Source organism: Mastigoproctus giganteus, chromosome 9, assembly GCF_048544385.1.
Source record: "Mastigoproctus giganteus isolate SK-2022 chromosome 9, ASM4854438v1, whole genome shotgun sequence".
NCBI classification, from domain to species: domain Eukaryota; kingdom Metazoa; phylum Arthropoda; class Arachnida; order Uropygi; family Thelyphonidae; genus Mastigoproctus; species Mastigoproctus giganteus.
In genome coordinates this window covers 141,057,521-141,082,521 of record NC_143583.1, presented here as the reverse complement: position 1 = coordinate 141,082,521, position 25,001 = coordinate 141,057,521, and the positions used below count along the sequence as shown (strand labels likewise).

At 37.6% G+C, this 25,001-nt stretch overlaps 1 protein-coding gene across 1 annotated transcript in view; it reads right to left on the bottom strand.

Moving 5' to 3' along the window:
- The window catches only part of Nup160 (nuclear pore complex protein Nup160), a 507,399-nt gene that overhangs the window by 129,984 nt on the left and 352,414 nt on the right, over positions 1-25,001 (bottom strand). Inside the window, exon 24 of the mRNA XM_090382015.1 lies at positions 6,488-6,582. Within this exon, the coding sequence (XP_090238141.1) occupies positions 6,488-6,582 (95 nt within the window). The remainder of the gene's footprint in view (positions 1-6,487; positions 6,583-25,001) is intronic.

The window sequence follows — 25,001 nt, the reverse complement described above, 5'->3', positions numbered from 1 at the left end:
ATACCAACTAAAAAATATTGTTCAAGGTTCAGGCCTAAATGGATGTCAGATGAACTAATGAGACACATGGCAGAAAAGAAAAATGCGTGGGATACATATAAATTAACATGTGACACAGAAGCCTATGATAGATATAAGTTGATCTTTAACCAAGTTATAAAGGAGGTCAGGCAGGCAAAGGCAGATTATGAGAAATCTTTGGCAAGGGATGCAAAGAAAAACAGCAAGGAGTTCTTTACTTATGTAAACTCTACAAGGAAGGGGATGAATCAGATTGGTCCACTTGATATCGATGGTTCAACTGTTCATGATCCTGCTCAGGTAGCTAACAAACTAAATCAATATTTTGCATCTACATTCACACATGAGGAGTTATTCAGGAAGGGGAATGCCATAGATGAAGTAAACACTGGCAGTGAGCTAGATGATCTTGTAATAATTGAGAGTAAAGTGGAGGAGACATTGTCGAAGATAAATACAAGAAAGGCACCTGGGGTGGATGGGATCTATCCAGTTATATTAAAGGAGGCAGCAAAGGAAGTAAGCAATCCATTAGCCATAATTATAAGAGCAGAGGAGGTACCCACAGACTGGAGATGTGCAAATGTAACCCCAATTCACAAAGGAGGATCAAAGGCTGACACAAGTAATTATAGACCTGTGAGTTTAACTTCTGTTCCAGGAAAATTAATGGAAGCACTGCAGGATCATCTTGACAAGAATTCAGTTAAAGCTCAGACACAGCATGGTTTTGTTAAGGGAAGGTCTTGCCTGACCAATTTGATTGGATACTATGATGTAGTCACAAAAGAATTGGATGCAGGGAATGACTTTGATATTATATATTTGGATCTTAGAAAGGCTTTTGATACTGTTGCACACGGAAGACTGCTGCACAAATTGGAGCAGTGTGGCATTGATAGCAAATTGTTGCTATGGATAAAGGGATGGTTGAGTGGCAGAAGACAGAGAGTGGTAATTAATGGGCACTGCTCATCACGGACTAATGTTATTAGCGGAGTCCCTCAGGTTTCAGTGTTGGGTCCATTGTTGTTTTCTGTATTTATAAATAATATTGATGATGGTATATCAAGCTTAATGTCCAAGTTTGCAGACGATACAAAGGTTGGCAATGTTGTTAAGGACGCTTCTGACGCTATGCTGCTGCAACAGGATCTGGAAAGGTTGAGCAGATGGGCTGAGAGGTGACAAATGAAGTTTAACATTGATAAATGTAAAGTACTACATATAGGAAACAGCAACCGCAGAGTAACGTATCAACTCTGTGGTACCTGATAGTGGTAGAGAATGAAAAGGACTTGGGGGTAATTGCGCAGGCAGATATGAAGTTCACTGAGCAGTGCAGACTGGCTGCAAGAGTAGCTCATAGTGTCTTATCAATGATATACAGGAATTTTTCTAGCAGGAATAGGAGGTGATTATTCCCTTGTATAAGGCAATGGTCAGGCCACACCTTGAGTACTGTATACAGGTCTGGAGGCCTCATTTCAAGAAGGATGTAGAGCTGCTGGAACGAGTACAGAGAAGGGCAACAAGGTTATTGAACAGAACAAAGGGTTGCTCTTACAAAGAAAGGCTTAAGTTTTGCAAATTACAGTGTCTGGAGACTAGGCACCGGCAAGGTGATCTGAAAGAGGTGTACAAAGCCTTGAATGGTTTGAGCATGCTCAATGCTGATGGGATACTGCCTCTTGCTCAGAATAATCACCTGAGAGGGTATAAATTCAAATTGAGGAAAGACAGATGTAGGATAGATGTGCAGAAATTTGCCTTTAGCCAGCGGGTAGTTGGTTGGTGGAACAGACTTCCATCCCTTGTTGTGGAGGTTGATAGCCTAAATAAATTTAAGGCACAGCTGGACAGGTATTTTGAACGATCGGAGGGGTGAAGTGGAAGGTGGTGTTTTTTTTTTTTTTTTTTTTTTTTTTTGGCTGATGCTGCATAAGCTTGCTTTCTTGCATCATATGCCTCTACTAATGCTAATGCTAATTCAAATCATTAAAATACGGTACAAGTTCCTAGTTATAATATGTTCGGTTATAAGGATCAAATTTCAATGCCTGTGCGATACTTTTCTAAAGCACATTTCTGGAGGTCACTACCATAAAACAATAAAAATAATTTGCAGTTTCGGGTTTATTAGGCTTTTCTGTTAGTGCATTCTATTATATTTTTTCAGACGGGTAGTAAACTCGATCTTATTGCATTTGTGATAATACCGATAGCTGGAATTCTGTTGGTTTTTACGTTATTTTGGTGAAATATGTTTCCCCTTCCACGAAATCTTCAATGATATAAAACAAAACAAATAAATTTTCAGAATCTTCTCTTCATTCCTATTTTTGCTTCATACACTTGTTACTCTGCATCTCAACTAGCACATATCGTGTTAGTTGCAATTTGTGCCTACTGTCTTCTTTGTTAGAGATTGCTTATCTCTTTTTGTTGTTTTAAATTTGACAACCAAAAAAAAAAAAAAAAAAAGTCAGTGAACAGAAATATCACTTACTTAGTATATATATATTACAGTATTAATTAAGCTATGTACGGAAGTGTAAAATTTGTTTTTTATTTTGCTAACCTGAAAATATTCTTCCAATTTTCAAGTATCATTTAATTTTGTTAATTGGTAAGGTAATAAAGGTTAAATTTGTGCTTGTGGATAACATTCCTCCTATTTTTGCATATTATAATTGCTGTTTAATAGAATTGAAATTCAATTGACAAACGTGATCACAATGACCAGCACTTACTACATATCGTGTAGTGAACAGTGTTTCATTATGGATAGTCCATTGTAAAGTGATTTGATCGTACAGTTAACCAATCATAAAGCAGGGTTCACTGTATTTAAAGAATGTGACTTTTAAGAAGTATAATGGAAGTTAGGGAATTTTTAAAGCACAGTATACACAGAGGTTATTTTCTCTACTCAGCATTACATGCTCAACTCAATCTCCAGATTAGACAGCACTAGATTTTTTAGGGATTACTGAAATGCCAAGAATTAACAAGATTTTCTTAAAGCCAAAATAAAATGAAACCATTTCTGATAGTGGTAAACATATTAACTAGAGTAATGAACAATATAGTAGTAGTTCAGCGAAAAGAGTTCAATTGTAAAGAAGAGTATTTGAAGAATGTGATTTTTAAGAAGTATAATTACTGTAGAGTGACAGTTTATCATATTTGTAGGTGCACAGTGAATGACTTGCCCAACTCTAGTTTTTCTACAGGTTAAATGTTATGACATCTCACTTTAACTTACAATTAAATTGTAATTTAATTGTAAGTTAAAGTTATTTATTAAAAATAAATGTTTCTCACATATTAATGGCCATTCTGTACAGCAGGGGTTGGCAATCTTCTTCTGCATAGGGACCGGGAGTGAATTCAGGGGTGGGCAGAGGGGCATATGCCCCCAACCAAAAATTTGAAATTAAAGAAAAAGAATGCAGGAGACATTCTAAAAAAAAAAAAAAAAAAAAACAAATGAAAAGCCTGGTTGCCATGTCACCACCCCAACGATGAAACCTGGATATGCCACTGTCCACAGCTAATAAATGAAGTCAATAATGAGAAAACATAAACTATGAATAATGTTTATTTTATTTAAGTAATATTATGTCTTAAGGACAAACAATTAGTGTCAGAGTTGATGCTGTTTGATGCTCGAAAGTCTCTCAATATTAGGCGACAGGCTGGATGAGGCCAGATGCAGGACGTCATCTAAATGGACATCAGTCAATTGGGTTCTTAACTTGCTCTTCGTGTATTTCATTTTTGAGAAGAGTTGCTCGCACATAAGTACTACCGAACATCGATCCCATTTTTTCCGGTGATCTAACAAGTTGGTGTATATCCCAGATTCAAAAAGATATTTCCTGTAGAACTCTAGTGGAGATACGCCCTCTGCATGAAATTTGTATCTTAATAGATCACTGCACTGCATCTGAATAAGTTCCATTTGAACATTTTCTACAGTATCCACTTCCACATCAAAACGGAGTAGCAAACAGCCTGAAATCGCCTGTGTGTGTGTGTGTGTGAAGGAATGTCGGCAAAACGAGGAAGAAAACTCAGTTCTCAAGTCATGCATCACAGTCACAAATATGTTGGCATCTGTTGGATTGGTCTCCTGGAGTTTAAGGAAATGAGCACAGTTTATTTTTCAAGCTGGCATCCCAGTCATAATTTTGTTTTGACAATGACGATGTATCCACACATCTCATGTAGCAGATTTCTTCCCTGAAGCTGCAAGTTTGGGTTGTTTAAATGGAATGTTAAATCCACCAGAAATTCCAGACGTGAACAACATTTGGGATCACGAAATTCTGAGGCATTTACATTTTTTACTTTCAAGGATTCTCCCCAGAGAAAGTATACTCTTCCTGACATTGCATTTTTCAGACTAATTCTCCCCAGAGAAAGTATACTCTTCCTGACATTGCATTTTTCAGACTTTGTTGTTTAATTCCAAGGCCTTCCATGTGTCTTTGAAGCAGAGCCACAACACCTTTCTTTTCTCCAACTGTTGCAGGCGCTCCATCAGTTGTTACACATACTGATAGATCCAGCTTCATGCTTGCAGTACACTTCAGCAATGCTTCAAGGATGTCTGCTCATGTGGTATTGCCCTTGATAGATACCAATTGAACAAACTTCAAGAATGTCAAAAATTGAATTTACTCTACATACAAATACTGCAAGCTGAGTGGTGTCTTTGGTATCTCTACTCTCATTGAGGGTTATTGAGAAGAATTGGAAATTTTTTCAGTAGTCTGTTAAACAATTTTTCATATCTCCTGACATTTTTTCTATTCGTCTTGTAACAGTTCTTGCAGAGAAACTGACATTTGAAAATAGTCCTTTTCTCAGGACATAGAATGGCTACAACTGTCATCAAACTCTCTTTCACAAAATCCCAGCCAGCGAAAGGCTTCAAATTTTCTGCTATCAACTTCAACACTGTGTAGCTGGCACGAGTATTTCTTTCTGATTTTGCACTTTGTTTCTTGAATACCAACCTTTGTTTTTCAAGGCTCAATTTAACTTTATGAAATTCATCACTGCTTGCCCATTAAATTCACTGAATTTCAGATGTTTTGTCTCATAGTGCCGCTTGATGTTGAACTCCTTGTTCACAGTAACACTTTCACAGCAAATTAGCACATGGGCATGCAGAAGTGTTGTGTAAAAAAGTGTTTTTCTGTCAAAGTGTCTTGGAATACTCGGCACTCAGTATCCACCTTCTTGCATTTTATTGCTATTCGGGTTAGCTGAAGAAAAAAAAAAGAAATTCCAACTTTACTATCACTACAATTATTATAATTGAAAGTGAACAAGATAACATCTCACAGTTTAGTTACAAAATAATGGCAAAATTTATATACAAGAAACACATGCACTGTATGACAGACAAAACTCACCAAATTCCGAGGAATCAAATTTTTTAAAGAAATTTTCTTCAAAAATATTTTCAGAAATTTAAGGTGCAAAGTAGCAAGATCAGCAGTAGATGAGCAGAGCGACAGACGAAATTAAAGAGAAGGCCAAAACACAGGTGAAAAGGAGATGGCAAGTTAAAAAGTGACAGATGCAACACAAACCACGGTAGCGTCAGCCACTGCAGCACAGACAGAAAATGGTAGCTACAGAAGATCAAAGCCAATCATAAAAAAAAAATGTATGAAAGCAACACTGTTCCAAGAATCTCCTAAAATCAAAAATCTAAATGCTTCTTTATTTGAAACCCAAGGGCTCACATCTGGTGAGTATGGGCTTGGCACACCTAGGGTCCTGAGCTGGATATCATCATTCTTCTCTTTCTTGATGATTCCCTTCTACTTCAGAACTTTTTTTTTTTTTTTTTGCTGGTGCAGTTGATTGTTATTTTTTTGGTTTCTAGGAGCATTAGCAACTGAGGCTATATTTCTCCAGGGATATGCGATGGTCATTTCCTGACCTTTCCACGTCCTCCGTATTTGGTGCTCAAGGGCTCGAACCCCGGTCTAATCAAGAAGCGTGTGCTACGCACTGCTGCTCCTGCCCATCTGGCTACGGAGGTGCCTTGCTGGTGCAGCAAAAGCCTCAGGCTTCCTTGCACTGTATGGCTAATAATAATAAATAATAATTTCTATTTTAGATATTTTTTTTTTTTTTTTTTTTGACTTATAAAAAAATATGTATATTTATGTACAGGCCCGTAACATAGTTCAAATCATTACAATTTATTAAAATATTGCGGTATTACATCAGGCCTGAAATAGAATTACAAACTGTAATTCTTTTTAGGACCACCATGGGACAGGTGGATATGATATTTCTTTTTTGGGACTACAGGCCAGGTGATTTAGGGTGGCAGGTTGGATCCGGCACACAGGTTGCCGACCTCTGCTGTACAGTATTTAAACGAATAAAGAAAACATTTTGAAAAATACTAAACGATAAATAAATAATCTCATACCCAGAAGAATCAGGATTTCTAATCATGGCCGCATAAGCTTCCTCATTTTGATCTAGCTCCAAGCGATACTTGAATACCAATGACCAAAATATAGGCTAAAAATAATATCAGGAATTAATAAAAACAATAATAATAACAACTAGGGGGCATGGGCCCCCTGCTCGCTGCGCTTGCTTCTTTTGATAAAGTAAAATACAATGCTTACAGAAGCTTTCGACACTGCACATGTCTCTTTGCTATGAATACATAAATATGTTACATATAGAAATCAAGCATAAGCATGGAACTGCGTGGTAACGTTAGATAGCCCGTGACCACGCTTAAACAGAAGCTTGTTCTACCACAGTAAAACAAGTTTTTGTTTTTATATATATATATATATATATATATATATATAGGAAAGAATTAAAATATAGCCTAAACTATTTGAAAGGATCCCATTCAAGATGTTACTATCTTTGAAGAACAAACTGTTTTTCCCCATCCCTAGCCTGTTTGTTCCTTTTAAAAACATTTCTGAAGGGGATTTTCAATTTGAATTTTATTTTAAAAAAATTATCCCATTCCATTAAAAGAAATTGTGGTGTGCACAATACATTTGAATAAATAAAAAAAATAAAGTCGATGGAACAGAATATCAAAATTATGTATTTGTCTATTTCACACAATTATTTTTAACTTTGTGCATGTGGTCTCAGAATTAAAATGTCTTGGAGGATGTTCAGTTCCCCATTAAGAGATAATTCTGATGAGTAATGCTACAGCGGTTAACCATAATTAATTTGTTTTAACATATATCTATGAAGTTTCCATACAAAAAAAATACTGAATAAAAAATAAACACTGAGAAAATAACTGATGGATGTCTATAAAATAGCTACTGTGTCAGTACATTATGTATGTCAGCATATGCACATAATACACCTACTGTCTTCACCATATCTGCCCATCTGTCTACGAGTAATAACTCAACTCATAATGGATGGATTTCCACAAAATTTTATACTTAGCTTTGTTACAAAATATTGGCAAACCACCTCAGATTTCATTAAAATTGGGTTAATAAAAATCAGGTAATTATTATTTCTTTATCTGTGAATTGCTCTGCAACAACTCTACTCCTAATGTAGGGATTATCATGATATTTTATATTTATATAACAACAGAAATCTCACAATAATTATTATTATTATTTTTCCCTATACATTATTTTAAAAAAATTATGTACCACAATAATGAGCATTGCCAACAAAAAGGCATATGAAATTAACAAATACAGTCAAAGCTCTATATAGCAACCCCACAAAACAAAAAGAAAAATAGTCATCGTATCTTAAGGATGTCATATCGATCGTTCATAAAATCAGGAACAAAAAAAGTAAAAGTTTGAACATTTAATGAAATTCTACTAATAAAATATAGTATAGCTGTATTAATAATTTGTACTACAATATTACACAATAAAATTATGATTGTAAATTTTGCACTGACTGTAGAGTGAAGTAAGGTTACAATTAAATTGCAAATTTCATTACATAGGTTACATACCTTTGTAATGAAATTTACAAACAGGAGAATTATTTCAATGGTAGGGCATGTTTTAAAAGAGAATTATGAAGGTACAAGATATCTGTCATTTTACTTTCGCAGTTAGGCTGCGCTTGAAAAAAATCAAGGTACAAGTTCTAATCCTTGATGAGCATCTTTCACTGAAACTTCTTGTTCAACCAAGTAGGTTCCCATTCTTCATCACTACAAATTTCAGAAGATTCCATTACATCTGCACTGAATTAGCAATAGCATCAGTAGAGACATGCTGCCTCCGAAGCTAGGTGGGCAGGAGCAGCAGTGCGTAGCACACGCTTATTGATTAGACCACAGTTCGAGTCCGTGACCACCAGATACGGAGGACGCGGAAAAGTCACGGAATGACCACCGTAATATGGCCTTAGTTGCTAATGCTCCTAAAAAAAAAAAAAAAAACAAACAAATAACAAAAGTAGAGACCAAGGAAGCAAGGTTATTATTATTATTATTATTAACCATATGGTGCAAGAAAGCCTGAGGCTTATGTTGCACCTGGGTGTGCCAAGCCTGTACTCACCAGATGTGAGCCCCTGAGAACATCAGCCAAAAAAAAAAAAAAAAAGAAAAAAAGAAAAATTCCCACTTCACATATCAATTCACATCAAAATTTTGTCCAATTCTTCCTTCAATTTATTAAAACTATCAACTTCCACAACAACAGATGGAAGTTTGTTCCAACAATCAACTACCCACTGCCTAAAGGCAAATTTATGCACATCTATTCTATAACTATCTTTCCTTTGAGCAACAGGAAGAATCCCATCAGCACTGAGCCTGCTCAAACCATTCAAAACCTTATCCAACACAATCAGACCACCTTGCAGGTGTCTAGTCACCAAACTCTGCAATTTGCAGAACTCAACCTGGTAAGAGCATGCCGTTGTTCCTCTCACCAATCTTGTTGCCCTTCTCTGTGCTCACTCTAGCAACTCTACATCCTTCCTAAAATGAGACCTCCAGACCTCTATGCAGTACTCAAGGTGTGGCCTGATCATTCCCTTATACAAGGGGATAATCACCTTCTTATCACTGCTAGCAAGATTCCCGTATATCATTGACAAGATCCCGTGATCTGCCCAACCAACCAGTCTGCAATGCTTTCAGAACTTCATATCTCACTGCACAATTACCCCCGGATCTTTCTCATTCTCTACTATCCTGAGTGTAATACCACACAGTTGATTTGTTTCTCTGGGGTTACTTCTACCCATATCTAGTACTCTGCATATGTCAATGTTACAATTCAGTTGCTACTTCTAAGCACATGTGCCCAACTTTTGTAGATCCTGTTGCAGTAGCATACTGTCATTAACAACTCTGCCAACCTTTGTATTATCTACAAACTGGGACATTAAGCCTAATATATCTTCATCAATATCATTAATAATTAATAAATACAGAAAACAACAATGGGCCCAAAACCGAATCCCGAGGGACTCCACTAATAACATTAATCCACGAAGAGCAGTGTACATTGATTACCACTCTCTGTCTTCTCCCACTCAACCATTCTTTTATTCAATGTAGCAACCTGCCCTTAACGCCATACTGCTCCAACTTGTACAGCAGTCTTCCATGTTCCACAGTATCAAAAGCTTCGTTAAATCCATGTATATATTATCAAAATTATTCTTTGCATTCAGTTCCTTTGTGACCATGTCACAGTATCCAATCAAATTAGTTAGACAAGTTGTTCTGGGCAAAATAATGGAGTCACTGGTTAAAGAAGCATTGCAGGATGATATAGACAAGACTGCAATGCTTCTTTAACCAGTGCCTCCATTATTTTGCCCAGAACAGAGGATAAACCAACAGGCCTGTAATTACTGGTGTCACCATGATCCCTCTTTGTGAATTGGGGGATACATTTGCACATCGCCATTCCATGGGGACCTCCTAAGTCCAAGGATGCTCTACTAATTACAGCCAAGGGTTTGCTTACTTCCTTTGCTACCTCCTTTAATATAACTGCATAGATCCCATTCACCAAAGTTGATTTTCTTAGGTTTAACTTCAACAATTTTTCCTCCAATTTGCTCTCAGTTATTACAAAAGTATTTAGCTCCCTGTTACAGTTTAATAAGCTATGGTTTCCACTTTCCCACAGAATTTCTCATGTCTGAATGTAGATGCAAAATACTCATTCCATATCCAGCTATCTGAGTAGGATCATCAACACTCAAACCATCAATTTCAAGTAGACCAATCTGATTAATCCCCTTCATTCTATAGTTTATATAAGTAAAGAAGTCTTTGATGTTTTACTTTGCATCCCTTGCAAAACATTTCTCGTAACCTGCCTTCACTTGCCTAACCTCCGTTGTGACTTGATTACAGACTGGCATATGTCTACCATAGGCTTCTGTGTCGCCTGTTAATTTGTATGCACCCGATGCATATTATTCCTCTGACAAGGTTCTCATTAGTTCATCTGACATCTATTTAGGAATAAACCTTGAAGAGTATTTCTTAGTTAGTATGAAAAGCCTACCCTTCCGAGATGCATTCCGTAAATGCTTCCTGTTTAGAATTTCCTAAACATCATCAGTTGGTCCCACTGTATAGAATAATATAAAATCTGTCTGAGACCACCGTAGTCACCATTAGAAAACCAAAAACCCTTTCCTTTACCCCCGATGGTAGTTTTTTTTTTTTTTTCTTTTTATGAAACACGAGAGGTATTAGAACCTATAGTGCTTAGTACCGTGCATGGGTTGGAGGTTGAGAAGACGAAAGAAGATATTTGTTGACATTAGACTTGAACTTCTGTAGAATGTAATTTTCAGAAAATATGTATGAAGGAAAGTTGCTCCAGAAAATGACAGTTGAATGAATAAATGAGAAGATGAAAAGCTGGTTCTGTGAGTTTGAAGTTGGACAGTAGATGGATGTTGGCTGGTGGCGGCACATGTTTGGATGGTTTTGAAAGAAAGAGCAGAATTACAGAAGCCAATTCAGAAGAACAGTGCCCGTGGAAGTATGTGTAGAAAAGGTATGCAGCAGAAACAGAATGTCAATGAGACAGTAGTATTAGTAATCATGGCATGTGATGCAAGAAAGCAGATGTATGAGCTTATTGCTATTTGGTTTATAGGAGCATTAGCAACTAAGACCATATTGCTCCGGGGATATGTGGTGGTCATTCCCTGACCTTCCCGCATCCTCCGTATTTGGTGGACACGGGCTCGAACTCCAGTCTAATCAAGAAGCATGTGCTACGCACTGCTGCTCCTGCCCACATGGCAACAGAGGCGCCGTATGAGCTTACGTAACATCACCATCACGCACAAAAAAATTCACACAACCATCGCTCTAAATTTTGTCGAATTCCTACTTAAATTTATTTAACCTATCAACTTTCACAATGACAGATGGAAGTTTGTTCCAGCAATTAACCAACCACTGGGTAAAAGCAAATTTCTGCATATCTATTCTACAGCTGTCTTTCCTCCATTTGAATTTATGTCCCCTTAGGTTCATAATCTGAAAAAGTGGAAGAATCCAATCAGAATTCAGCGTGCTCAACCCATTCAAGGCCTTATACACCTCAATCAGATCATCTTGCAGGTGCCTAGTCTCCAGCCGCTGCAATTTGCAGAACTTAAGCCTCTATTTGGTAAGAGGATCCCTCCATTCCTCTCACCAATCTGGTTCCTTTTCTCTGTACACGCTCAAGCAAATCTACATCCTTCCTAAAATGGGGCCTCCAGACCTGTATGCAGTACTCAAGGCATGGCCTGACCATTGCCTTATACAGAGGAACAATCACCTACTTTTCCCTGCTAGCAAAATTCCTGTATATTATTGACGAAACCCCATGACCTGCTCTGGCAGCATGTCTGCATTGCTAAGAAAACTTCATATCTGACTGCACAATTAGTCCCAGGTCTTTTTCATCTTCTACCACCGTAAGTGAAGTACCACACAGTTGGTACATTCCTCTGGGGTTACTTCTACCCATATGCAGCACTTGGCATTTGTCAATGTTAAACTTCAGTTGCCACTTCTCAGCCCATCTTCCCAAATTTTCTAGATCCTGTTGCAGTAGCACACTGCCATTACTGTCACTAACAACCCTGCCATCCTTTGTATCAACTGCAAACTTCGACACTAAGCCTGATATATCTTCATCAATATCATTGATAAATATACAAAACAAGTGGACCCAACACCGAACCCTGTGGGACTCCACTAATAACATTAGTCCACGAAGAGCAGCGCCCGTTGAGAGTGGAGAAACTCTGTTAGAGATGAATCATTAATTAACCTTATTGCCCTCTTCTGAATGGAATTTAGAAGCCTGAGAGAGGTTTTGGGGGCAACTACCCAAATGTTGGAACAATATTCCATGGTAGGGCAGATTTGCAATTTGTACAGAGTGAACAGCTGTTTGGAAGAAAAGTAAAGCCGAGAGCAAAAGAGAAAACCAAGTTATTTAGATGCAGAGGAAGCAATATTTGCAATGTGCCAAGAGAGATTAGAAGTCAAGGTAATCCCCAAAAGAGATATATCATCTTGCTTAGAAATCGGAGTGTCACCAAAGATAAGCATAGGAGCAGAAAATCCTTTTTGCAAGATATAAGACGACTGAGTTTTAGAAGGATTGAAATCAACTAAGCTGTCTTTGCCCCACTGGAGCTTGTAAGGAATTGGAAGCGGATATTCGAGTTGTCACTGATTGAGCAGGGCAAAGTTTCTCAAACTGGAAAGTTTGAGATCCCTCGCCCTATTTGAGAATGCAGTGTACCATCATCAGCAAAACTATGGATAGGATTTCTGGACAATGCAAGAAGGTCATTAATATGTTGTTGATATTATTCAGTTTAACGACACAAGGGCTACTAAGGACAAATTATGTCTGTTCATCGTTAATTCACAAAAAGCATATTGTTAGAGGGGGTTAAATTATATGCTTCTGTACAAGCCAATATGATTTGTTTGTTTGTTATTTGGTTTTTAGGAGCATTAGCAACTAAGGCCATATTGCTCCGGAGATATGCAGTGGTCATTCCCTGACCTCTCCGCATCCTCCATATTTGGTGGGCACGGGCTCGAACCCCAGTCTAATCAAGAAGTGTGTGCTACGCACTGCTGCTCCTTCCCACCTGGCTACGGAGGCGCCTTTTTTCCTGTTTAGCAATTAAATAATCTGGATTTCTGTGTTTTCGATATGGCATGGATTTTGGAATGGAGGCCTTAGCTGCAGTCAGAATCTGATTGGTTATGTAAGTGTTTACATCATCAATACGTTGTGTTTGAACATAAAATCTGTCTAAGAGAATTTGGGCAGAATAGTCATCCCAGTTTGCCTTTTTAAACTGCCAACTGGATCATTGATCGGGATTTGGAGTTATCCCTGTTTGTAGCGAGCAAATAATTGGAAAGTAATCACTGTTAAAGGGATCGGTTAATACCGACCATGTCATGATTGGAAATATGGATGTTGAACAAATTGACTAGTCTATTGCGGAAGCACATCCAGTTGCTAAGTGGATGTAGGTAGGAGATCCAGAATTTAATAAATTAAGATCATTATTATGCATGAATTCCTCCATCAATCTGCCTCTTCTATCCATTGTGGCAGATCCCCCACAATGGATGGTGTCCATTAAAGTCACCAAAAAGACAAATTGGAGATGGAAGTTGTGCAATGAGGTTGTCAAGTTCTGAAAACAAAAGTGGTGCAGATGGCAGAATATAAATGGAAACAATGGTAAATGATGTACCAACTGCAATGCAAGTTGCCACAGCTTCTAGGGTAGTTCTCAACTGGATCGGCCTGGATGGTATGTTAGCATTAACAAGAATAGCAACTCCTCCACATGCTGGCAATTCTGAGTTCCTATCTCGTCTGTAAATGGTATAACTTTAAAATTTTGGCATAACTTAGGGTGACAAGAATGTTTCCTATAAGCATACACCTATGGGATTGAATTGAGCTATTAAATCTCTTAAGTCATCAGAATGACTGCTTAGTCCTCTGTAATTCCATTGTATGATTATGCATTATTTAAGTTTACCTGAGGTTGATTCATCTGACTGTTTTTGTACATGGGACATTTTTTTTTACGGTCCATTTTTGAGAATGTGGGGCGTCCAATATCCATGGTGTCATCTGCATGGGCTCCTCATTATCTAGCAGCTCATCTACATCCATACTGTTGGTGGGAAATTCCATTTTTGTTGAGACTGATTCAGATTTTAATTGTTCTTTTTCAACTGGGACCGATGAGATATGAGTAGGAATGCCGACTGGAGTATTTGCTGCTTCGCTAGTTTTTTTTGGAGGATTATCTTTTTTAGAGGTTAAAAGGGTAGATTTAAGCCAATTCGCTAGAGAGGTGTTAAGCGGAACTGATACATCCGTTTGAGCTGCAGTAGAAACAAAGTTTTAAGTGTGAGCTGCATAAAAACGACCACTAGGTATGGTTGACATAACTTGGCATTTTTGAATTTTCTTTTCTGTTATCCATAGCTCACAAGTTTTGGAAAAGGCTGGATGGCTTCCTTTGCAGTTTGGACAAACAGGTGTTTTCACTGAACAATCCACTTGGGTGTGATCTTTAGAGCCACAAATGGGACATATGGCTTCCCCTCGACAAGCCTGCTGGGAATGACCATATTTCTGACATTTAAAGCAACGAACAGGATTCAGGAAGTAAGGTCAAATCTGACAGTTTAAATAACCAGCTTTAATAGAGGATGGCATGTCTGGGGTGTTAAAATCAGAATGATGGATCTGGTTGGAGTAAGATTTCCATCTTTTTTTGTCATGATCCGTTTTACATTTATTACTTTCTGACTGCTGAGTTCTTGGAGTAGTTCTCCTTCGGAGACTGTAATTAGGTCCCAATTGCTGATGACACCTTTTGATGAATTTAGTGTTTTGTGGGGAGTAATTTCTACTGTCAACCCACCAAATGTTGTTGTTTTTAACAGCCACTCAATGTTTTGAGGTGGCTGTTTCTATCAAAAGGTCTCCAGCAGTCTTTTAACCATTTTTGGTGATCCAGCAATAGACTCCAAGATTTTCTGAATTAAGAATAGTGATAACTTACCCACAGGTAGGGTGGATAGGGAATGAATCTCCAGGAAGTTTGAAAAATCGTCATGACATTCTGCTTCTCTTCGCAGTCTTTTAGGTTGACTTGAGTTATGGTCAGTGGTAGAAGCTTCTGCTCTTGAGAACAAAGGCTCTGAGTTTGGATAATGATTTTTAACCATGATAGCTCCTTTTTGGCCCTGGGGGTTTGCCTTTACCACCCAGGTAACCGGCCCACATAAACACGCAAGAATTGCTTGGCCACAGAAACGCTTGGCACCCTGGGCCGGTCATTAATATACAAGAGGAAAAGACTGGAGGAAAGAACTGAACCCTGTGGGATATCAGCATTAGTGGAGAAGTGATAAGTCAGAGAGCCATCTACCATCACCTTCAGTGAGTGGTCAGAGAGAAAACTGGATAACCAATGACAAAAAAACAGTTGGAAAACCATAAGATGGAAGCTTGTTTAGAAGACCTTTATGCCAAACATGATCGAAAGCCTTTGAAATGTCAAGAGCAACTGCTTGTGTTTCACTGAACTTTTCCATTGAATTTGTCCATAAATGGGTAACATAAGCCAGAATATCACCAACGGTTCAACACTGACAGAATCAATACTGGCGATAGTTCATCAGACAGAAGGTTTCTAGTTAGTTTAAGAGTTGGCGATTAATTTATTTCTCCATTACTTTAGAAAGAATAGAAGTAATTGCAATGGAATGATAACTGGATGGGAAGGATTTGTCACCCTTTTTAGGAACTGGCTGGATATGAGCAAATTTCCAAGCAGAAGGAAAAACACCTTTGGAATAAGAAAGTGAAAAAAGGCAGCAAAGAACAGGAATAAGTTCAGGAGCACAGGTTTTGAAAACAAGTGGAGGAATATCATCAGGACTTGGAGCTTTCTTAGCATCAAGATTCGTAAAAATACTTCTGATATCCTTTTTTAAGGAAGACCACAGGAGGCAGTGAATGGAGCACGTTGGGAAGTGTTTTATCAAGATCATTAATACATGAGTTGGAAGAAAAATGGGATGCTAGCAGGTCAGTTTTATCCTTGGCTGAAGTGAGAATAGAACCATCTGGTTTTGACAGAGGTGGGAGAAAAGATGGGCAAAAGTTGTGGCCAATAGCTTTGGTAAGAGACCAGAATGCTGGCTACCATTAGGGCAAGAAGCAAGTTTTCTACTACTGATTAATAACTGCTTTAAAATTGTTGCGAGCTTTGGTGTAGGCAGAAAGTGAAACTGAAGAATTGAAAACAAGCCAATTACGATATGTAACATACTTCTCTTGAACAGCATTAGCACATTTATTGGAAAACCAAGGTTTAGATAAAAGACGAGATTTTAAAGTGGAGCGTGGAATAAAGGATTCCATTCCTACAAGAATAATTTCACTTATATGACCTGAGCAAACATTGACATCAGACGTTTTGAACCCGTAATCTGAGCAAGGAAAATAAATCTCGCAGGTGATACCATTTTGCATTCTTCTAATGCCAAACAACACGAGGTTGGGAATAGCCATGAGATAAAGGCTCCATTTGAGAAGAGGCAATCACCAATTTGTGATTCGAGGTGCCTACAGGACCACTCACTTCAACTGTGTACTTAGAAGGGTTTATGAGAAAAAGATCAAGTGTGTTGGCTATGATTCGGATTGTCTGGTAGATAAATGAACAATCTGTGCGAGGTCATTAGTAATTGCAAAAGCCTCAGCATGTCAACCAGCTGGGTCTGTATGACTAGAATATGGAAGACAGCTGGAGTTGTGAATATTAAAATTGTCAAGGAAAATTACCTCACTCTTAGGAAAGTTGCAAAGAGAGGAAGTCAAAGAGTTCCAAGTGATTAGCAGAGTTGGCAGAATGGTCGAGACAACAGATGAATTTGAAAGAATGAGGTAGAGAGATTTTATGCCAGAGAAGGTCGAAAAGAGGAGATTACAAATTACCAAGTCTCTGACAGGGAATATCGGAATGTACATATGCACAAGTACCACCTGTGAGGCAAAAGGAATCATACAGTGAATAATTTGGGCAATTGAGATGAGCAGTGGTTGAATGAACTGATAACAGATTCTGTTATCAGTTCTAACTTTTTCTGTCAGAAAATTACATGGGGTTTGGCAGACCAAGTGGAAATGGACATCATTGAGATTAGAACTGAGACCACGTATATTTGTAAAATGAACTAGGAAGTGTCACATTTTTAAGTAAATTCCACATCAGTACACTATGATTACTGCTACCACCTGTTGGAGTTCCTTTATCTGTAAATTCTTAATACAAGGACAATCAATGTTGATAATCATATAAAGAGTATTATCTCTAGATGCCTCTCAAATATGCTGCTGTAGAAAACAATCATCCTGTAAACCCACAAAAGTCTTGCTATTGTGTGAGTGACCAATCCATACATTCCAGTCAATATTCTGGAAGTTAAAATCCCCCACTATAAGACAATCTGATTTAATGGCCAACTCTATTTCCCTGTACTCATCAGAATCATTAGGCAGAAAACTCACTCTTATTTTTGCTTTCCCAGTGCTTATGTCACATCAAACTGACTCAACATTGCACTGGCCACTGATGTCAACCTGATGCACCACCTTAGGTTTTAAGTGTTTCCTAACTAACAGCATAACTCTTCCTCCTTTCCTATCCTGTCTGTCCTTTCTGTATGTAATTCTGTTTGACGATCGTCTCACCTTTCAGCCACATATGAACAACTTATCTTGTAAGATCAAGACCCTCAGAGGTGCAATAGTTAGGATTTCAGTAGTCAGGCAAATCGGGGCCTTAACAAAAAGATACTATCTCTATATTATAGATCAATATTTCTTCTGATCGTATCTTAGCATCTGGAATTTGGTGTTATAGGGCATCAAAATACAAAATACAAGTGAAACTCCAGTCACTACAGAGATCAATGTTGCTAACAATTTTGAAAGCACAAAGAACAGCTTCTTCAAATGCACTGCAAGTCATGGCAGTGACAACACCTCTCGACCTTTATATTGCATTTAAGGGTATTATTTATATGCCTAAGAAGGGATCCCATTTTGTATTTTTGGAGTAACTAACAATACTGAAAATACATTAAAGCAGGAGAAAACAAGTCTTTGGGGAAAGTTGCTGAACGTATGGCAACAACATTGGTCAGCTAGAGTTTGTACAGGTTGGGAAAGGGTTTATTCCAGATGTTGTTTTTGCAACCAGTAAGTTGACACTTAAGTGGTTCACCCCTACAATGCAGACCTCATTCCTTCTGACAGGTCATGGCTCGATAAGGGAAAAACTCTTTCGACATGGCCTGGAACCACACCATTTCTGTGTATGTGGATGTGAAGAAACATGGACTCTTATTCTTCTCGAATGCCCTCTTTACCATCAACCAAGACTGGAACTTTTTGATGTCTTTCCAGATCTCGATCAGGAGAATGTAAAGATGTTACTTGAAAATCCTAACCACTTTGGAGCCTTCCAAAGATTTCTTCGACTGTTTTCGCTAGAAGAACAGTTCATAAGGCTCATATGACATTGGATACATAGATGTAGCCCCTTGAATGAATTTGTTCCTTCCAGGGCTTTGGTTAAATTAGAGAGTTCGTTAATACAGTGGACTTGTAGCCATCTTATCATGGTGTACTATAAGGACTTATAGGGTTATTGAAACTGTAATGGTATAAACTTGTATTTGATATAACCTTCTGGATAGTTCATGGTGCAGCTAACTGTACATTTTACATTATACTTCATGCAAATAAGTTTGGAATACAAGTTAAGCTATGCCGTAATGATCACAATAACGATAACGAAGCGTTCTTCTTCGTTATCCTGAAACATTCAATGTCCACATCCACTTCTGAGTAATCTTTGAAGTTTAAGTTTTCCTGTAGTTTAGGTGGTGATGATGCTTATGCTCAAATATTTCTTCTCTATTATCACTGTTCTTTGACACCTCATACATTGCATCATTCAAGGCGATAAATTCAGCATGTTTGAAGCTGTTGGCAATAACTTTTTCATCAAATTTTGCTTTCAAGACATAACATTCTTCGGTAATATTTCTTAAAACACTGGATTACACCTTTATCAAGCGGCTGAAGCATATTTGGTGGTAGGTCAAGTAAGTGACCTACATGACTACTTGTAGGTCATTTACTTGACCACACATTCAGTAAGTAACCTACATGACTACTTGTAAGTCATTTACTTGACAATGAGTGGTGAAGTTATCCACTAAAAGCAAAATTTTTCTATTCTTCTCATTCATCCTGCCATCTAATGTTTCTGATCTTTTCTTCGTATATTTGTGATGTCATCCATACCTTTTGGTTTGCTCAATACATAGTCGGTAATGTCTTCAAACCTTAAAGGATTAAAGTCATCACCAAGCATTGAGGCTTTTGGCTTCCCCAATGATTAAAAGAAAAAGTTTCTCTGTGCCAGACATGTTTGCTCTAAGGAGAACGGTAACAGCAAAACATTTTTTAAACGATTTTCCTTCTGTTCCGTTGTAGCATGAATGTTCACAGTTGCACTTTTGCCACACCCTTTGACAAATCTTAAATTTCTGGAACTATTCATCTGAACTTTTAAATTCTTCAATATCCATTTGATGTGCAAATAACTGACTATTAACTTTTAAAAGACTACCATCTACGGGAACGTTTTTTTGCAAGCATCATAATTGGCCGTTCCAAAACTACCTTCTCGAGATCCAGATACAGCACCTTTCATGCTCGAATCCCACCTGGTGCAGCAGATTTCTCTAAACTTTCAATATTTTCCCAATTTTCCAGAATAGTGAAGAGAGTACTCTTAGGAATGCCAAACTGGTTGACAATATCAGTGTTAGAATGCACACCATTATGTACAGCTTGCAAAATCCTAATTTTATTTGCAGTTGGCAAAGCTATGCATTTTCTTGGAGAGCCATACAAAAACAAACACTAACTAATTTGTTAAATCTCAACAAATGATTTCTCATGGTCAGGTTGCAAGCTTGTCAATTACTTCTATATATTTGAAGCGAAATATAAAATAGGATTAGGTTAATTGAGAAATTGGTTGGGACCAACCACAGGATGTTTTAATGTTTTGGGATGTTAAAAGGGGGATTTGTGTAAGTAGTTTTGACTGTACTTACTAGTAGTAGTAATCATCAGCCAAGAGAGGAAAAAAAAATCAGTGCACCCATCCGTACCCTCCAAGAATTTGTCTAGTTCTCCCTTAAATATATTTAACCCATCCACTTCCGTCCTCCCCGCAGCTGCCTGAAGGCAAATTTCCACACATTTATCCTCCCACCATCCTTCCTCAACTTGAATTTATGCCCACCTCATATGCGCAGTCTCAGCAAGTGGAAGAAGACCATTAACATTTAGCTTTCTCAATCCATTCCAGGCTTTAAACACCTCAGTCAAATCTCCACACAGGTGCCTGGTCTCGAAGGGCTGCAATTTGCAGAACTGATGCCTTTCTAGGTAAGAGCACCCTTCAGTTCCTTTCACCAATCTGGTTACTCTTCTCTGAGCCCGTCCCGGTAGATCAACATCCGTTCTAAAGTGAGGCATCCATATACAGCATTCAAGATGCAGCTTAACCATGACCTTATACAGAGGGATAATCACCTCCTTATCCCTGCTAGCAAAGTTTTTGTATATCAGTGACAAAACCCCATGAGCTATTCTGGCACATGTCTGCACTGCTCAGAGAATTTCATGTCTGACTGCACAAATACCCGTAGGTATTTCTCATTCTCCACTACCCTGAGTGTAGTACTACACAGCTGATAAGTTACATAGTAACCCCAGAGTAACCCCTTTGGGGTTAATGCTACTGGTATGCAGTACCTTGCATTTGTCAATGTTAAACTTCAACTTTCACTTCTCAGCACATAAACCCAGTTTTCCAAGATCTTGTTGCAGTAGCCCACCCTCATGACTGTTCTTAACAACCTGCCAAACTTTGTATCATCTGAAAACTTAGAAATTAATTTAGCCTGATATACCTTCATCAATATCATTGATAAATACTGTAAACACAATGGACCCAGCACTGAATTCCCTGGGGAACTCCACTAATAACATTAGTACATGAAGAGCAGTGCCTAATAAACACACTCTGTCTTCTCCCACTTAACCATTTCTTTATCCATAGCAGTAACTTGCCCTTAATGCCACATTGCTCAAGTTTATACAGCAATCTTTTATGTACTACAGTATCAAAAGCCCTCCTGAAATCCAAGTATATGATGTCAAAATTATGTTTTGCATCCAGTTCCTTGGTCACCACATCATAGTAACCTATCAGATTGATTAGACAAGACCAACCCTTGAAAAATCCATGATGTGATTGCAGTATAATTGCATGCCTGTCCAAATGGTTCTGCATTACTTCTTTAACCAGTGATTTCATTATTTTCCCTGGAACAGACGTTTAACATGTCTGTAATTACTCATGTCACCTTTTGATCCCCCTTTATGAATTAGGAATATATTTGCCATTCTCCAGTCTATAGGGACCTCCCCTGAAAGGAGGCTCTCATAATTATGACTAAGGGTTTGCTTACCTCATTTGCTGTTTTCCCTTAATATAATTGGATAGATTCCATCCACCCCAGGTGTCTTTCTTAAATATGCATTCTCAATTTCTCCTCCACTTTCCTCTCAGTTGTAACAATGTCATTTAGCTCCCCATTACAGTTTGATAAACTTCTGTGATCCCCTTCCTGAAAGAATTCCTCATGTGTGAATGTAGATGCAAAATACCTATTCAATTTGTCTGTATCCTGAGCAGGATCATTGAAAGTTAATCCATAGGCATCATGTGGCCCAATGTGATTCAACCCCATCCGTCTACTGTTAACATAAGTATAGAAGTCTCTGCTATTTTTCTTTCCCTTCTTTGCCAGAGACTTCTCATAATCTCCCTTAGCTTGCTAACATCCTTTGTGACTTGATTCAGATTAATTTATATCTACCATTAGCTTCTGTATCACATGATAGCTTATAGGCATCTCATGCACTTTTCTTCTCTACCATGTGTCTCAATAGTTCATCTGACATCCATTTAGGCATAGGCCTTGAACGGTATTTCTTTGTTGGCATGACAAGCCTAGCAGCCTCTTTGATTACTTCCCTGAATACTTCCCATTTAGAATTTGCTGTTGGTAAAATCATCAGTTGGTCCTACTGCAAGCAATTTAAAAACTCTCTGAGACCTTTCTAGTCATGATTATGAAAGCAAAAGCCTTTTCCTTTATCCCCTTGACAGTAGTTATGTCTTTAATTAAATTTTACATTAGTACACTGTGATCATTACTACCCAGTGGATCTTTTACCTGCAGATTTTTAATTGGATATTGGCACATTAATTGAACAATTTATAGTAATGCTTTGCTTTTGTTTACAGACTTGGCATACAATTTTATTTGTTCTTTGCTTGTGTTGATGGTACTTTATGTACATGAATAAACGTTTTATAAAATTTAAAGATCTGTTCTAATTTACAGCTTGGTACAAAGGTAACTATTCGCTTTTAGCAATAGTTTCAAATTTTTTAATTTTCGACCATTATTACTCATTTTCAGAATGCTGGGATATCAGAATGTTGATTTTTTCAACGTTCTGAAAATTACGACACATTGAACTGGCTCTCTCACATTTAGGTGGCAGCGCATGTATTGATTACACTAGTATACAATGGTATGTGTACACCATATCACTGCCTGTATACTGTTATATAAAATGCTGCTAATGCAAATGCTGTCCCAAAGGGTAATATGTACGAAGGGGGCACAGGCTGTTCTATGTGGTTTTTATTTCTATGCAGTGAACATAAAACCCTTCCACTTACTGTTTCTTGGACTAATGCTATGTGTGACATGGCAGTCATATATTCTGATTGCTGCAAAAAATATGGTGCTCTTGCTCCAAGACAGTGTGATGTGACAGTCTTAGAACAAGAGCACAAATTTTTGCAGTAGTATTTCAAAGAAAAGTACCCCTCAATTTATCCAGTGATGAAGCAACAATGTATGACTACTGTTTTCATCTCCTTTTGATATACACTGTACTGCCAAAAACCATGTCAAAATTTGCAGATGATGTGAAGATTGGGAGATTTGGACAAGCTTCAAGGATGATTATAAAAGCGGCAGCTAAGTTTTAATGAAGCAAAATGCATGGTCTCACACTTGGAGAATAGCAACTTCAAAATAACTTAGTTGGTGGGGTTGAATTAAAAATAGAAAGGAGGGAAAGGGATTTGAGTTATAATTGGGCAGATATGAAGTTTTCAAAGCAATGTAGACAATCAGCCTATCAATGCATTATTAAACATTTGCTTGTAGAGGTAGGGAAGTCGTGATCCCAATATATAAGGCAAATGTGAGCACATTTTGAAAACCATTTCCAGATAAGGAGAAACACACCTTTAAAAGGGGGGGGGGGAACCACATCAAGCTTTGTGAGAGGGTCCAAAAACAGGCAACCCACTTGGTAGGAGGGCACCAATACGAGAAATGAGTTTGAATATGTGGGATACAGAGCTATAGCTGACATAAATAACGAAACAAAATTTTTCTCTTTGCGGTGCGACGAAACAAAACAGTCGAAGCGATGCACTAAAACAAACTCCCCAAACTACACATTTCATCTCTTTTTTTCTTTTGAATGTGAAGACAGTGCGGGTTGCAAGATAATAATCTCCCAATGACGACTTTATAATGCCCTGCTTGTAACTTATTTACAACTTGCAAAACATCTGTTCACACCTATTCTAGTAATTACTTGAATTTTATGATTTATGGTTGTGTTTTTTTTTTTTTTTTTTTTTTTTTTTTTTTTTTTGGATTCTTGAAGTGTCCCAGTTAATCTGCTTTCTGGTTAAACCAATTCCGATAAATCGATAGTCTGCTGTACTTGGATTTCAGGAAAGCTTTTGATACTGTTTCACATAAAAGACTGCTGTACAAATTGGTGCAGTGTGTCATTAAGGGCAACTTACTGCTATGGATAAAAGGATGGTTCAGCGAGAGATGACAGAGTGTGTATCAATGGATACTTGCTCTCCGTGGACTAATGTTATTAGTGGAGTTCCAAAGATTCACTGTTGGGCCCATTGTTATTTTCTATATTTATTAATAATATTGATGAAGGTATATCAGGCTTAATGTCTAAATATGCAGATGATACAAAGATTAAGAGGGTAGTTAATGACAGCAATGACAGTATGCTATTGCAACAAGATCTAGAAAAATTAGGCAGATAGGATGAGAGATGGCAAATGAAGTTTGACATCAACAAATGGAAAGTACAGCCACTGCCCAACTTACATAATACTCGACTTATGGAAATTTGACTTTAAGTTTTTGCCGGCTGGTGCAAACTTTAAAAAATCATGGAAACGTATTTTGCATCCCATAGGAATAAATGGAGGTATCGTGAAAATATCATAATTTGTACTCAACACGTTTTTTTTTTTTTTTTTGGTAATTCGTTCCAAGACCTCGAAGTTGAAATTTTTGCTATATAACTAAGCTATTTTATAACTATCTCTCTAAAAGATCATTTTTATAATGGAAATTGCACTTTCATCATTATCATATCTTCGGTTACAAAAATCAATTTTGAACGCCTTTCTCATATTTTTCTAAAACACATTTCTGGGGGGTCACTACATAAAACAATTTGCACTTTCTGATTTATTGGGCTTTTCTGTTAGTGCAATCTATTATTATAAACGAGTAGTAAACTCGATCTTATTGCATTTCCGATAATACCGATAACTGGAATTCTGTGGGTTTTAACATTACGGTATTATGGTGAAATGAGTTCCCCTTCACTGAAATCTTCAATCATATAAAAAAC